General features: G+C 35.8%; 1 protein-coding gene across 5 annotated transcripts in view; it reads right to left on the bottom strand.

Moving 5' to 3' along the window:
* NEO1 (neogenin 1) overlaps positions 1 to 17,905 on the bottom strand; it is a 232,891-nt gene that overhangs the window by 149,504 nt on the left and 65,482 nt on the right. For all 5 annotated transcript variants that reach the window (XM_057723249.1, XM_057723252.1, XM_057723253.1 and 2 more), the window contains exons 2-4: positions 11,855 to 12,172; positions 6,242 to 6,517; positions 2,409 to 2,562 (exon numbers count right to left, since the gene is read on the bottom strand). In XM_057723249.1, the coding sequence (XP_057579232.1) occupies positions 2,409 to 2,562; positions 6,242 to 6,517; positions 11,855 to 12,172 (748 nt within the window). The remainder of the gene's footprint in view (positions 1 to 2,408; positions 2,563 to 6,241; positions 6,518 to 11,854; positions 12,173 to 17,905) is intronic.

Raw genomic sequence — 17,905 nt, 5'->3', positions numbered from 1 at the left:
TGTTTAAAAGCCATGGAAATGGTTTAAAATATTCATTTTCAAAGAGGTCTTAAGATTAATAACAGAGAAGGATATCTAATAATTTTTTTTAACTAGAGCCAGCCCAGTTACTATCTGAATTTCTAGCCACTTTTTTCTATTTCTAAATTTCTTTCTAATTTGAGGTCTAGATAATTTATTAACTAAGTTCCATCTACATATCTCATAAGGCTCTGGCAGAAACAAAGATATTTTGAGTAATTACCTGTATCTAACCTGAAGCACTGTTGTGTTCCATTCACCTACTTACATTTTCCTATACTAGATTTATATATTCAACCAAAATATGTTGGTCACCACTCTCCCTACCCAATTATATGCCAAGCACTGTGCCAGGCTTTGGAAACACCAATGTGAACAACACCAACATTGTCCTGCTTCCATATTCTTCTGAAGCTTCCTGAGACAGTGATATATCAAGGCAATGCTTCTCAGGCTTTTCTACCACATAACCCAAGTATTGAGAAGCCTACAGAACACAAGGTTGGAAACAGTCTACTCAATCTTATGTCTCCTATTTATCCTTAAAAGTCAGAGTAATATTACTAGGAAATTATTAAATTTGTCTTAACTTTCTTCACAGAACTTATCATAAACTAAAATTTTATGTGTTCATATGATTATTGCCTGACTTGCCCACTGGAATATGAGCTCCATAAGAGCAAAAACCTCCATTTGGTTCACTGTTCTATTCCCTGTACCTAGAACAGGGCCTAATATCACCAGCGTTCAATAAATATTTGTTGAATAATATTGAACAAACAAATGAGAATCACAGAAATTCTCACTTTTATTTCTAAGAAATCAAACTCCTATATCATTATTTATCTTCAAAATGTACTTCTATGATGATAAAATATAAAAGCTTTAAAAATAACTCATCTTTCCCATTCCTGATACTTTGTTCTAACATGTAGCTAATTAAAATTTCTACTCTAAGAGCTTGAAATTTATAACTCCTATTTTAAGGTCTCTTATGTTTCAGTTAGCATAAGTCTAAAAAAATTCCCTTGAAGTCTTAGAAATTCTTTGTATAATATTTAGCTGGGAAAAACAGTAGGAAAAAAAGGAAGTAAAATACAGGCAGAAGTTGGTAACTGGATAGGTGTTCAGTAAGAAATCAGGTGATACTGAAGATGATACTATCAGTTTTGCTAATGGAACATGGGAGGAACAATCTGATTGCATTCTAGCATCCCCACTGATCAATAAAGGTTGATCACCAAGCTGACAGAACAGATATCCCTTTCCATGTCTTGTTTACTGAACTACACAAATTAAGATTATCTGCTTCCCTTGAATTACTCAACTGGGAAACTCTACACTTGCTCTGCCCAAATCTAGCCACTAGCCAGCCACATGTTGCTACTGACACTTGAAATGTGCCTGAACTGACTAAGGAACTGAATTTTAAATTTTGCTAAATTTTTATTTAAATGTAAAAGCTGAAGCAGCACTAAACACAAACTTTACTGTTTTGGTAGAACTAAATTTCACTTTAACCAGAACATCATCTAAATTATTACATTTAGTAGTGCATGTGTACCAGAAATCTTTAAATTATATATGTGGCTTATATCACATTTCTATTGGACAGCACTGCTCTAGGACAATGGTCCTCAACTGGGGACAATTCTGGCCCCCAAGATACATCTGGCAAAATATGGAAACATTTTTGGTTGTCACAACTTGGGAGTGCTATTGTATCTCACCAGCAGAAGCCAGGGATGTTACAAAACATCCTACACTGAACAAGATGATTTTTGTTTTGGAAACAAAACACACCTAACTACCACCACCACCACCACCACCTCAGTTCTCTTACCAGAATACAATTGAGAAAAGTATCCATTACCTAAGGAAGTAATGAAGGGGGTTGGGAGGGATGGTTGATGTCAACAGAAAAGGCTTGTATGTAAGATGAAAAATCTGTGATTGTAGAAGGAAGCTGGTATGATTTTAAAAGGCAAAAACAAAAGAATGAGGAATACATTTTCTTTTACTGTTTAAGTAAAGGAAAAACTACCACCAACAAAATGCATATAAGAGTAAGTGAGACCTCTCAGGTAGTCAGGATCAGCAACTCTTTCAACAGTTTAGGGAAGGAGGTCCTAAGGCCTTGCACTAAATGTACTGCAGCTCAGAAAGAACCAATGGAATAATTATCCCTTAATATCTTAAAAGCATTTTTTTCTTTAAACATCCTAATGATATACAGCATATAAACATATTTTGAGAATGATAAATGAAAATCATGTGTTTAAATAAAAATAAAAGATTATCTTTTTAAAATTAATCAATACTCCCAAATAAGATTAGACCAAGTCTCAAGCTAAGGCTGAAAAAGGCTTTTAGGCAGACAATGTTACCTTTCTGTGTCAAGTGTTTCCTCATTTTTCATCCACCTAATGGTTGGAGTAGGAAGTCCGGAAGCAACACATGGCAATACTGCACTCTGACCAATGACTCTGACTAAGGAAGAAGGTTGTTTCAAAAACACCAAGTTTGATGTAACCTCAAGATCTAAAAAAAAAAAAAAAATTAAAGACAATGATTAAAAAAGCACTTTACCAATTAATGATAAAGAATGGCAAATTCCTATTCAGTCTGTATGGCTTTATACAACAATATAGTTTAAGCAAAAGTGGCAAGAAAATTCCAATTAAATTAGCAAAACATTTCTTAATAATTTCCATGGGCAAAACTTTGTGGCTAGGCTCTCTGGGGTCCTTAAAGATGTGTAAGTTCTAGCTCCTGCTTTCAATATGCTTACTGGTCACCTGAATGAGATCTGACATGAATCTCCTTTATTTTAAAAGATAACATAAAGTAAATGCTTCATGAGTGGTACAAATAGAAAAAGACTGAGCAAGCTCAGGGCCCTTAGCAGCATCCTCCCCACTCACAGGGATATCATAAGAGGTTTCCTTTCCTTCCCTATAACTGTGTTACCTCTGAAAATCTTTGAGCTTCATCTCTTTAACTTGCTCACTTAGACTGTTAATCCTTTGATTTTACAGTGTTGTAGCTATCAGGATACATATGTGTGTTCACTTCATAGAGCTGCCCTCTTATGCGCATATGAAAAGGCCATACTCCTCCTTCTAAGGCAGAAATAGGTTTTTCTACCAGATGGGGGTGATATTTCTAATGTTTAGTTTTGATTAAAAAACAGGCTGTTCTCAGGCAAAGAGATATGACTTTTATCCCTGTACTCTTAGGAAATGATGTTCTATAACCATGGTAAAAACTACCAGAACTGGCTTTAAACTTCTGTAGCCAATCGATGACAGTTTTGTAGCCATGGTAACAAGTAAACACTGTCTAACAGTTGAGTACAACTCGCTTCAGTGAACATGTCTTTGAAAGCCAACCAGTGAGTTTAACCAATGCCTTTAAAAGTCAGCCATTCAGTGGTGGAATCCCTTGCTTCTAAGGCAGACACTGCTCTCATCTCTGTAACCAACCATAAAACATGCTTCTATTACTGACATCAACCCATCCCAGTCTCCTAACCAACACACCAAGAACAATGTCTCCCCCAGAAGTTCATAGGCGATTAGTAGTTTGCATTATTCAACACGACTACACTTCATAAGCAAAGCTCTCCCTTGCGTAAACAAAGAAAGGGAACTCTCATGCACTGTTGGTGGGAATGTAAATTGGTACAGCCACTATGGAGAACAGTATGGACATTCCTTAAAAAACTGAAAATAGAACTACCATATGACCAAGCAATCCCACTACTGGACATATACCCAGAGAAAACCATAATTCAAAAAGACACATGCACCCCAATGTTCACTGCAGCACTATTTACAATAGCCAGGACATGGAAGCAACCTAAATATCCATCAGCAAAGGAATGGATAAAGAAGATATGGTACATATATATAATGGAATACTACTCAGACATAAAAAGGAATGAAATTGGGTCATTTGTAGAGACATGGATGGATCTAGAGACTTGTTATACAGAGTGAAGAAAGAAAAAAACAAATATCGTATATTAAACATATATGTGGAAACTGAAAAAATCAGTATAGACAATCTTATTTACAAAGCAGAAACAGAGACACAGACATAGAGAACAAATGTATGGCTACAAGGGGGAAAGGTGGGGGGGATGAACTGGGAGATTGGAACTGACATATACACTATTGTATACAATAGATAACTAATGAGAAGCTACTGCATAGCACAGGGAACTCTATTCAATGCTCTGTGGTGACCTAAATGAGAAGGAAATCCAAAAAAGAGGGGATATATGTATACGTACAGCTGATTCACTCCGCTGCACAGTATAAACTAACAATACTGTAAAGCAATTATACTCCAAGAAAAAAATTAATTAAAAAAATAAAAAATACACAAAAAAACATTCTGTAATTTTTGTTTCAAATATTTTGTGGCAGCTCATCCTTTGACACCATCTTATTTAATTGAATCTGTTTTTGAGGATTTCCTTGACTGCTACCATGGATTTAGAGAAAAAATATGACCTCTGTCTGCCATGAAATATGATCTCTGCCATATAAAAGCAAATCAGGAAGCAGGCTGGAAGACACCTCTATATAGCAATAGTTCTTTTTTTTTTTAACCTTGAACTATTTACCTAGACTTAATCAAATTTTGATTGAAACAAACAAATCAGAACAAATATTTATTGGCTTCTACACACCAGTTACCATTCTCAGCAGCAGACAAAATTCCCTGTCCTAGCTGAGCTTACCATACTAATAAGGGGAGAGAGACAAGAAATAAAAGATACAGTATGTCAGATGGTGTGGTATGTTTCCAAGTAAAATGAAGGGGGAAGGAGAAAGCCCTGGGGCAGAAATGGAAGACTGCTGTTTTAAACAGTGGTCAAGGAAGGCTTCACTGATAAAGTGGTATTCGAGCAGAGAGGTAAGACAGTGAGTCAGGCAGAGATAATCTCAGAGAAGAGGATTCCAGGCAGAGAAAACAGAAAGTAGAAAGACCCTAAAGCAAGAGCCTGTTTGGAGTGTTCTAAAAACATACGTGGCAACAATCACAGAGGGAGGGAGAGAAGGGTATGAGATGTAAGAAGAGAGATGGGGGAGGGAGGTGGCATTAAGACTATACAAAACCTTACAGGCCAAGGACTTTTAACATTTGCTCTGAGATGGGAAACCATTAGACGGTTTTGAACAAAGATGTGGCATGATCTAAAAAACATATTAAAAGATAACCATGGCTGCTGAGCTGAGGATACACTGGGAAAGGAATGATAATGGCAAGAACAATGATGACAAAGAAAGAAACTGCATATAAAAAAGTCAGTTCAAAGCCCATCAGGTTTACTCTCAAGAGTGGCTGCTCATAACATTGGCCTCCTTTTGCAAGCCAATCCACAGGCTAAACACAAGCATACAAAATGGGCATATATCAAAACTGTCCAAACAACATAGGGATGATCCAATTACAGTCATAAATTCAGACTGGAAATAAGAAATATGGAAAAAATCAGGCATGTAGCAGTGGGAACAGAAGCTAAAAGTTCACGGAACACCAAGAGGTTGAGGGACTATGATGAGCCACACGTGAGAGGGCATCACGAGAAAAGCAGAAGTTACACAGTTGAGAAAAGATACACAAAACAGAGCATGAGGAAAGCCAGTAAAGGCAGAAAGAATGAGAACCCACAAAGAGAAGGAAAGACAGAAAGTGGAGCTGAGTTTACGTTAAAATGGAGGAGCATTATAAAGACCTAAGAACTCTCGTTCACCACTGTCTCTAGAGCTGCTGTATTAACAGTTACTACTCTGCCCATCCCTTGCATGAACTAGCCTGAGTAAGTCTCTGATTCTTAAAAGTAAAAAGACTTAACTATTATAGGGTGGTATGAGAACTATAAAAAGTATGCTTATTGGTGGAGATAGCAGAAGACAGACATTTGACAAAAGACACAGAACTGATGTTTCTTTGACCAAGAAGAATGCCATGGATACTAAATATACTCTATTGCTTGGTAAATTTTTACTGACCAATGCATCTGCTAAAGAGGATCTTTCTGGTATGTTTTATTCTTTTCTCTCCCTGTAAGAAACTGAAACTCTTTACGCTGACATTAATATGTCACAACACACCTGGAACAGTGTTTATTAAAAAGAAATTGTAATAGAACAATTTTTGCCCATTAATAAACATAAAACCATCAGTCCTGATGATAAATTAATACCTGGAAGAACTCTGAGTTCCGCTTCATCACTATACTTTGGTGGCCCACCACTTTCAACTACACAGCGATAGAGCCCCCCATCTCCTTCAGTTACGTTGCTGATAACGAGTGTTCCACTTGGAAGTTTGATAACTCTATCATCCAGAAGAAGAGGCTGTTTGTTCTGTTCCCACCTCACAAATGGGACCAAATCTGCATTAACTTCACAATTCAGAATTGCACTGTTCCCAGCATAAACCGAAGAAGGTTCTGGTTGGCTGGCAAATCTTGGAAGACCTGGACAGTAAAGAAAAAGAAAAAAGAAAATGTAGTTAAATATTACTTTAAAATGTAGTCATGGGAACCAGGTGCAAGTCAGCCAGTGTGGCCAAATGCATAGTGGAACCAGGGTCAAGAAGAAGGTCCATGGGTCAGGAAACTGGCTACATACAGGGATACAGATCAAGTAAATAAAGGTCCATAAGTGGAGTCAGATTCCTCACAGTTGAAGAAACAAGGTAGAAATATTAAAAGCAGAAGGGTAGAATAAATCCTATGGTACTGGACTAGAATAGAGGTATCAGTGTAAACAACGGTTTTATAAAATTATAGATATACAAATACAGATAGATGTATATCTGGATGTAAATGTGTATGTACTTCATATACAGTTATTACAGATACACACACATTCTAGTTCTGTTCAGAGAGAGCCCAGAATCAATGTCACTCCAGGAGTAATGTGTACATAGGGTGACCTAATCATGATTTCTAAATATCCTCCACTACAAGGAAACAATGCTGCTTGGAGAAATGGCTGATTCTAGGACTGCTGTAGGGAAAGAACAGTATGAGTCTGGAGTATCTTGTGAAAGAAAGTAAGGGGGTATCTAAAAGAACAACATGGACATATCAAAAGGACACAGAAATCAGATCAAAAGGAGTTTCCTCTGGCTAAATCTGAGATAATGATAATTAATGCAGGAAGAATCAAGAATGGATGCTAAAACTAGTAAGTGAAAGTTGGATGAGGACATTTACTGAGTATCAAATTATCTCTTCCCAAAATACTTATTACTAATTAATAAAAGCACAAAATACTTAACCTTAGAGTGGAGAAACATAGTACAGACCATAGTAACGAAGTTATAAAAGTTAACATCACCAGTAATGGAACAAAATACCACACGCTTCCTGATATGATGCACTAAGAATATAGCATCACTTCTATACTCCTCCTCCCCAAAATGCAAAACCTGAATCTATTCATGGAGGAAAACCAGAAAATCCAAAATGAGACAAGGATAAACTGAAGAATGGTTTGATATCATAAGAATCTAAAGGGAGAACTTCTAAGTAAAACTTGTAATTCTGGACCAGAAAGGAAGGGGGGATGATTAGGCAAAGTTTCTGCTTTTGTTTTTTCTGCTACTAAGAACATTACTAAGACAACCAGTGAAATATGAATTGTATCTATGGATTAAATGATGGTATTTTATTAAGGTTAATTTCCTAATATCGACGGGTGTTTATTTAGGAAAAGCTCCTTCTTTTTAGGAAATACACACAGAAGTATTTAGGTTGGGCTAATGTCTGCAACTTAACCTTAATGGTTAAGAAAAAATTGTATGTGGGTATGTGTATATTAGATGATAAGGCAGATGTAGTAAAATGTTAACAATCGGGTAAACTGAGTGAAGAATATATGAGATTTCTTGGTTTCATTCTTACAATTCCACAGATTTATAATTATTTCAAAATAAAATATTAACCCCCAAAATGCAGTCATAAATACTTTGTAGATGCCACAGAATGCAATGGTTAAGAGCAGACATAGAGAACAAACAAGTGGTTATGGGGGGTGGGAGGCAGATTTGGGAAGGGGGAGAGGAAGGTACAAACTACTGGGCGTAAGACAGGCTTAATGATGTATTGCACAACTCGAAGAATATAGCCAATAATTTTACAATAACTGTACATGGAAAGTAACCTTTAAAATTGTATAAAAATTAAAAAAAAAAAATTGAAGTGACTCTGAAGCGCTCAGAAGACAAAATGTTTCTTTAAAGACTAACGTTAAATTATGAGAAACATAATTCCAGGTTTTCTAGTTCTATGATGGTCAATTAGTCTTTTTGGAAACAACACACAGGTTGTCTCGCTCTGCTACAAAGTTTTTCTTATTTTTTATTTCAAGGAGATTTTTTAAGGAAAGAAGTAAAGATAAAATTAACTAAATATCTACTTTTCAGAAATCAGAAAATTAAAAGCAAGAATTAACAAAGATAAACAGAAACTAATAAAGTAGGGGAAAAAAGAGTAAAATAAAACCAAGAACTAGTTCTATTTTTAAGAAGTCAAAATATTCTCCCTCCTGTGCACTCATGAAAATGAGTAATTTTTTAGAATATAAACCCACAACAACATATGGGGAGTTGGCAGACAAGAGATTTCAAAAAGTTTCTGGATAGGGAAAGCAGATGGAGAAACTAGTAACTGACATATCAAGGCAGAAAATGCTGCAGCTTCCTGTGCTCACAAGTAGGAGGCCAGTTTGTCCTGCTGCCTCTAGAGAAAAAAAAGAGTGGGAGTGAGACAGGGGGTTGACAAGAAGGGATTAACAGTGTCTGTATTTAGACTACCGGTTATCCCACCTTTGGGCACAAAACACCTAAAGCCAGGGTTCTGTTCAGGCAGTAAAAGAAAATTTTCTGCTGCGGAGATATGAGACAGCCCAGAGAAAATGACCTCTCATGTTTAATTCTATAAGCTATCTACTTAGTGTGGTTTCAAAAATTCCCCTTTTTGCTTGACTTAGCCAGAAGTCAGTTCCCATTGCTTGCAAACAAAGAACTCTAACCAACAGTTTTTTAGAATGCCAATTGAGCAGCATCTATTTTTTTCTGGCAGCATTTTTTGTTAAACAGTTTCATTGAGTTACAATTTATATATGATATAGGTTACCATTTAAAGTGCACAATTCAATGGTTTTTAGTATATGCAGAGTTGTGCAACCATTACTATAATCTAATGCTGGAACATTTTCATCACCCCCCTAAAGAAACTTTGTATTCACTTGCAGTCATTCCTGCTCCTTGTACCCACCCCTTTCCCACCCCCTCCATGCCCTTATTCCCCCCATCTCCACTCCTAGCAAACTACCAATCTACTTTTGCCTCTATATATTTGCCTATTCTGGATATTTCATATATATGAAGTCATGTGATATGTGTTCTTTTGTGAATGACTTATTTCACTTATCATAATGTTTTTAAGGCTTATCCACGTTGCAATATATATCAGGACTTGATTCCTCTTTATTGATGAATAATATTCCATGTATGAATATACTACATTATAGTTATCCATTCATCACTTGTAGGCTGTTTTCACTTTCTGGCTATTATGAATAATGCTGCCATGAACATTCACATATAAATTGTTGTTTGTACATATCTTTTCATTTCTCTTGGGTAGACACCTAGGAGGAGAATTGCTCAATCATGGGGTAACCACATGGTTAACATTCTGAGGAACTGCTAAACAGTTCAGTGCTATCTTTTTAAATGCCACACACACACAAAGTACACCCTGTGATCCAGCAATTAGTAGAATTACTAATTCTAATTGTCTGTTCTATAGAAATAAAGATTTGCAAAAGTTTGTTCACTATAGTATTGTCTATAACATCAAACAATTTTTATCCATTAACTATTCATCAAAAATCTTTAGATAAATCACAATATATACAAATACAATGGATATTATGCAACTATCAGAAAGAACTTCTATTCATCTCTTAGCTATTTCCTCCCAGGGCAAGAGCAGGTTAAGCAACTCTCCTACAGAATCTTGTCTGCAGCAAAAGAACACTGATTTTGTATTAAAATCGCCTGTTTACTTAGATATTAGGTCAAAAATGCTTCCTAAAGGATATGAAAGCTAAAAGGAAGGATGAATAAACCTAGCAAAGAGGAAAGAGAGGAAAAGGTGTAGGACAGGATTAACAGGCAGTGAGGAAGCCATGAACAAAGGCCAGAGGCAGAGGATGAAAGGAAAGTGAAAACATTCAGCACTGCCAGAGCCTAAAATGTGGTGAGGGTGGTGATGGTGGTAGGGCGCAGGGACAGAAGCAGAGTGGAGTGTTAAGAAATGAAGTTGGAGAAGTAGAGGCCAGCTCATGAAAGGACTCAAGAGGCCTGTTAAAGAGTTTAAACATTAACTTAATGTTGTTTACTGCAGAGCCATTGAAGGGTGAGAAAGAGTGCTCTGACCACAAAGGGGAGACTGGGTTGGAGGAGGGGCAAAATGAGGCAGCAGATGATTACAAGGTTATGATGAGGGATGACCAGGAGTAGCCTCAGGAAGGAGCATGTGGATCAAGTACAGAGAAATTAGGAAGCAGAATTCACTGGATTTGGTGACTGGATGTGGAGGACAGCTGAGAGGAAGGAGTCAAGATTAAAGCCCAGTTTAAGAACATGAATGATAAACAAAAGCTGACCTCAGTGACATTACAGAGGCAGTCAGTTATAATGCTAACTTATTTATCAACATGTTGGAGAAAGTCTGGCAAAAAGATTTTTAAAAGAAAGAGAAGAAAGAAAAAAAGAGAAAAGGCAAACTGTCAAAAGGCCTGATTCTTTTCTCCTTTTATTTTTCCATCCTCAATCTGTGATTATGAAATAATTACAGTGGCTGTACATCACACACAAATTCAACTTTGAGTATTTGGCTGCAAAGAGAAAATGAGCCATCACACTCTGAATGAATGAGCAAATACAACCATAGTGAGCAGGAGATGGGGAACCATGACCCTGGAGGGGGAATGAGATGGGAAACTACTCTCTCAGTGATATTCTTTTTTCATGTTAGCATTTCACCAAGGTAAGAATAAATATAAGACTTAAAGATAAAACAATTTTTGTACAATGTGACCCTTAACAAAAACTTACTTCATCTGATTCTCAAGTGTAGAAACACTGATCTGGGGACTACAATGTCTACTACAAACAGTATGACCTCTTTAAGAACGATAGCTTATCCTTCTATACCTTTAATTGTTCTTATTACACTCACCAACATTTTTCAAATAGGAATGCTCTAAAAGGGAGTGAAATTTTCTCTCTTCACAACTTTCTGCTCTTTATATATATCCTACAGATTTTTAAATAATCCAATTAAATGTCATTTCCTTGGTTAAGGCATAAAGAACCAAGACTCTGACTATACTACAAGTTTTATAAAATCATGCTAAATGGTTATGCTGGGTAGGATAAATTTTGCATTCAAAGTGACTCAATTTTTCTACACAACTTCTTTTGTCATTGGCAAGTTAAAAAGATAAAAAGACCTGGCTCAGTCCTTCTGATAGCAACTTTAAGCCATCTAAACCATTAGAAAGTGGGAAAGTGCTGTAGTTTATTCCCTACAGCACTGAGCAAGTCCTAGCATAATTCTATACACGTGGTATATGCTCAATCGATACTTGTTAAATGAGTGTATTTGCTGTAACTAGTTTAATGAAAACTCTAGGATAATACTGCTCTTACCAAGATTCACCCTTTATAAAATTCTGAAAATACAAATGAATGATAAACTACTCAACAAAATAAATTGCTCAACAAAACTCACCTGCTACTGTAAGCTTGGCTGTTCTGCTGACAATAGTTCCAAGACTCTCAACAGTGGCCACACACTGATAATAACCTTCATCAGGTTTATTGTGTTTGGAATGCACCACATTGCTGATAAATAAAGACCCATCTGGGAGAAGCTGGCGTCGATCATCTGACACTAAGTTTAAAAAAGTTCCATCTTTTTTCCATTCAATTTTTGGAGAAGGCTCGGAATATGCTGAACAGTTTAATACAACAGAAGAGCCTCTAGTTGAGAGTGTATCCACTGGTTCCACCAAAAAATAAAATGGAGTGAATGTCCGAATGCTGGATTCTACAAAAATAATAAAGAAAAAGAACAAAGGTAATCAAAACTTTCCTCTACCATTGCTATAAAAAAATACAACCGGTCCAAAAATTATCCTTAAGTGGTTTCCCCTTTACGTATGATACACAAATACAGTCATTTCACTATGAATATCTAATAAATAAAATCTACTTTTTATTAGGAAATCAAGATTTGACCCATTTAGAAGAATGTTAGGAAAAAAGACCCTGCTAGTGGGGATAATCCAACCTGGTCGGATGGTATGAATACCTAGTAAAATTTTTATTCCAAACCCTACAACGGGATTTAGAAATATTTAAAATTATGGCATTCAAAGTGAAATTTTCTACAGAATGTAAAGGAGGCAGAAAATTGAAATGATTCTTTGTTAATAAGGTATCTCTTCTATGTTTACCAGCTGTATTTCCTTCATAAATTTACTATACATACACTTTGTCCATTTTTCTAGTGGATTATTCACCCTACTAACTAAAAGCAATCTTTGGACACAGCTATCATGTTTTGTAAATGTTCTTTTTTCTCCTGTGATTTCATGATTTTTTGTTATAATATATTTTAACTACATAAAAGTAAATCTGTCATATTTTTAAAGGTTTTCTTTTATTCCAAGATTATTTTTTTAAAATTCAGCTTTGTTTTGTGCTAGTACTTTTGTGGTTTCATTGCCTATATTTAATCTTCATCTAGAATTCATTTTGATATGAAGAGCACAGGAAAGATCAGGTTAATTTTTCTAAGTCTTCAGCCAGTTCTTTGAACATGGAAAAAACATAATTTAAAGAAAATATTTGCCATAAACCTTATATTCTCAGCCAGAGAGAGCTTTCCAACTTAAAGTTTTACCTCTTTTCTTTAAGAAAACTGCTGATCAACTCCCTTGTGAACAACTCAGATTGTAATCAGATTTCTTCATATGAACAAATGAAACCAAGAATTTTTCTGATATATCTACACAGCTCTTTATTTATAAGTTACACAATAAAAGAATAGTTATAAATAAATATGAAACACACTGGCAGAGGAAAGGAAATAATATTCACTTGGTTTAACATTTTCCAACACTTAACAATGATAAGCAAAGTCCAAATAGACTAGTCACCCTTTCCCAAACACCACAAGGGGTTTCAATCCCCATGTGATGAATATGAAACTGATTCTTCAAGTCCTAAAACTCTTGAAAGGGAGCGTAGGAATTTTTCAGAAGTAACCTACAGTAATTTGCTTCATATTACTAAAAAAAAATTTTTATATTGCCTTAATTTACTGGAACTATAGTAAAATAATTCAAAATATAAACTTCAAGGCAGCAAAAAATGGTTAAACAACAAAAATTACCTTTATATCTTTTCTGTGTAACTATTAAGCCTTTATTACACCATCCAAATTTAAACAACTCAGAGATAAATGTATTAGACTGGAAGTTAAATTATGCAAATTTTTTACAATTTAAAAGTTTATTACATATATTAATGAACAAAATTAATTTAAAAATTTGGACAAAGTCTTTGCCATTTGACAAAAAATACAAAAAAAAATTATGCCAATGTAAATTTTTTACAGTTTAACATTCTATCTTGCTTTTGATTTTATTTCATTTCATTTTTAAATTTAAAAAGCCTATGCCATTATCAACCAAGCTAAACAAAAGAGTATATATGTGTTCAAAAAATTAAGAAAAAATTATACTCATGAATGTTTACAAATGCCTTTGAAAAATCAAGGCACTTCAGGAGAAAAAGATGGCGGCGAAGTAGAGAGACGTGGAATGCATCCCTCTCCACAGATGCATTGGGAATGCACGGAAGGACACAGTCATTCCCACAGAGAACCAGCTGAACACCAGCAGACGGCCTCGGACACCGGAAAGGGCTGCGGAGAACCTGACATAGCCGACTGAATATTCGTCTAATCCAATACTTGGACATTAGTCTGAGGCTTGGACAGTCTTCTATAAACACCTCTATCACCAGGACAAGCAACCCCAAAAGCTTGGACAACCATGAGGAAACAAAGAAACACCATGCAGGCAAAGGAGCAGGAAAAAAACCCACAAGACCAAATAAATGAGGAGGAAATAGGAAAAATGCCTGAAAAAGAATTTAGAGTAATGATAGTAAAAATGATACAAAATCTCAATAACAAATTAGAGAAAGTACAAGAAACAGTTCATAAGAACTCAGAAAAACAAACAGCAATGGATAACAAAATAACTGAAATTAAAAATACTCTAGATGCTCTAACCAGCAGAATGACTGAGGCAGAAGAACGAATAAGTGAGTTGGAAGATAGAATGGAAGAAATAAACGCCACAGAGCAGGAAAAAGATAAAAAAATAAAAAGACTAGAAGACAGCCTCAGAGACCTCAGTGATAACCTTAAACGTACCAACATTCGAATTATAGGCATCCCAGAAGAAGAAGAAAACAAGAAAGGGTCTGTGAAAATATTTGAAGAGGTTCTAGTGGAAAACTTCCCCAACATGGGAAAGGAAATAATGAACCAAGTCCAAGAAGCACAGAGAGTCCCATACAGAATAAACCCAAGGAGAAATACACCAAGACACATATTAATCAAACTAACGACAATTCAACACAAAGAAAAAATATTAAAAGCAGCAAGAGAAAAGCAACAAACAACATATAAGGGAAAACCCATCAGGATAACAGCTGACCTTTCTACAGAAACTCTGCAGGCCAGAAGGGAATGGCAGGATATACTGAAAGTCCTGAAAGAGAGAAACCTACAGCCAAGAATACTTTACCCAGCAAGAATCTCATTCAGATTTGAGGGAGAAATCAAAAGCTTTCCAGACAAGCAAAAGTTAAGAGAATTCAGCACCACCAAACCAGCCTTACAACAAGTGCTAAAGGAACTTCTCTAAGTAGGAAACACAAGAAAAGGAAAACACCTACAAATACAAACCCAAAACAATTAAGAAAATGGTAATTGGAACACACATGTCAATAATCACTTTAAATGTCAATGGATTAAATGCTCCAACCAAAAGACACAGACTGGCTGAATGGATACAAAAACAAGACCCTTCTATATGCTGCCTACAAGAAACCCACTTCAGACCAAGGGATACATACAGACTGAAAGTGAAGGGATGGAAAAAGATATTCCATGCAAATGGAAGTCAAAAGAAAGCTGGAGTAGCAATACTCATATCAGACAAATTAGACTTGAAAGTAAAGACTATTAAAAGAGACAAGGAAGGGCACTACATAATGATCAAGGGATCCATCCAAGAAGAACATATCACAATGGTAAATATCTACGCCCCCAATATAGGAGCACCTCAATACATAAGGCAAATGCTAACAGATATAAAAGGGGACATCGACAGTAACACAATTATAGTGGGAGACTTGAACACCCCACTTACATCAATGGACAGATCATCCAAACAGAAAATCAATAAAGACACACAAGCTTTAAATGACACATTAGACCATCTCGACTTAATTGATATTTATAGGACATTCCATCCAAAAACGACAGACTACACGTTCTTCTCAAGTGCACACGGAACATTTTCCAGGATAGATCACATCTTGGGTCACAAATCAAACCTCAGCAAATTCAAGAAAATTGAAATCATATCAAGCATCTTCTCAGACCACAACGCCATGAGACTAGATATCAATTACAGGAAAAAAACTGCAAAAAATACAAACACATGGAGGCTAAACAATTCACTCTTAAACAACCAAGGAATCACTACAGAAATCAAAGAGGAAATCAAAAAGTATCTAGAAACAAATGACAACGAAAACACAACAACCCAAAACCTATGGGACGCAGCAAAAGCAGTTCTAAGAGGGAAGTTTATAGCAATACAGTCCTACCTTAAGAAACAAGAAAATGATCGAATAAACAACCTAACCTTACACCTAAAACAACTAGAGAAAGAAGAACAAAGAAACCCTAAAGTGAGCAGAAGAAAAGAAATCGTAAAGATCAGAGCAGAAATAAAGGAAAAAGAAAGGAAAGAAACCATAAGAAAAATAAATAAAACTAAAAGCTGGTTCTTTGAGAAGATTAACAAAATTGATAAACCATTAGCCAGACTCATCAAGAAAAAAAGGGAGAAGATGCAAATCAACAGAATTAGAAATGAAAAAGGAGAAGTCACAACGGACACCTCAGAAATACAAAACATCATGAGAGACTACTACAAGCAACTATATGCCAATCAATTGGATAACCTGGAAGAAATGGATACATTCTTAGAAAAATACAATCTTCCAAGACTGAACCAGGAAGAAATAGAAACCATGAACAGACCAATCACAAGTACAGAAATTGAGGCAGTGATTAAAAATCTCCCAACACACAAAAGCCCAGGACCAGATGGATTCACAGGCGAATTCTATCAAACATTTCGAGAAGAGTTAACACCTATCCTTCTCAAACTCTTCCAAAATATTGCAGAAGGCGGAGCACTCCCAAACTCATTCTATGAGGCTACCATCACCCTGATACCAAAACCAGGCAAAGATGTCACAAAAAAAGAAAACTACAGACCAATATCACTGATGAATATAGATGCAAAAATCCTCAACAAAATACTAGCTAACAGACTGCAACAGCACATTAAAAAAATCATACACCACGATCAAGTGGGGTTTATCCCTGGGATGCAAGGATTCTTCAATATACGCAAATCAATCAACGTGATACATCATATCAACAAATTGAAGGATAAAAACCATATGATCATTTCAATAGATGCAGAAAAAGCTTTTGACAAAGTTCAACATCCATTTATGATAAAAGCTCTCCAGAAAATGGGCATAGAAGGAAATTACCTCAACATCATAAAAGCCATATATGACAAACCAAAAGCCAACATTGTTCTCAATGGAGAAAAACTGGAAGAATTCCCTCTAAGAACAGGAACAAGACAAGGGTGTCCACTCTCACCACTGTTATTCAACATAGTTTTGGAAGTGTTAGCCACAGCAATCAGAGAAGAAAAAGAAATTAAAGGAATCCAAATTGGAAAAGAAGAAGTAAAATTATCACTCTTTGCAGATGACATGATACTATATATAGAAAACCCTAAAGACTCTACCAGAAAACTGCTAGCACTCATTGATGAGTTTAGTAAAGTAGCAGGATACAAAATTAATGCACAGAAATCTCTTGCATTCCTATACACTAACAACGGAAGAGCAGAAAGAGAAATTAAGGAAACTCTCCCATTCACCATTGCAACCAAAAGAATAAAATACCTAGGAATAAACCTGCCTAAGGAGGCAAAAGATCTGTATGCAGAAAACTTTAAGACATTGATGAAAGAAATCAAAGATGACATAAACAGATGGAGGGATATACCATGTTCCTGGATTGGAAGAATCAACATCGTGAAAATGACTGTACTACCCAAAGCAATTTACAGATTTAATGCAATCCCGATCAGATTACCAATGGCATTTTTCACAGAACTAGAGCAAGAAATCTTACGATTTGTATGGAAACGCAAAAGACCCCGAATAGCCAAAGCAATCTTGAGAAGGAAAAATGGAGTTGGTGGAATCAGGCTTCCTGACTTCAAACTATACTACAAGGCCATAGTGATCAAGACAGTATGGTACTGGCACAAAAATAGAAAGGAAGATCAATGGAACAGAATAGAGAACTCAGAAGTAAGCCCAAACACATACGGGCACCTTATCTTTGACAAAGGAGGCACGAGTATACAGTGGAAAA

Source organism: Hippopotamus amphibius, chromosome 2, assembly GCF_030028045.1.
Source record: "Hippopotamus amphibius kiboko isolate mHipAmp2 chromosome 2, mHipAmp2.hap2, whole genome shotgun sequence".
Classification (NCBI taxonomy): Eukaryota; Metazoa; Chordata; class Mammalia; order Artiodactyla; family Hippopotamidae; genus Hippopotamus; species Hippopotamus amphibius.
The sequence above is the reverse complement of the archived record's forward strand: the minus strand, read 5'-3'. Positions and strand labels throughout refer to the sequence as shown.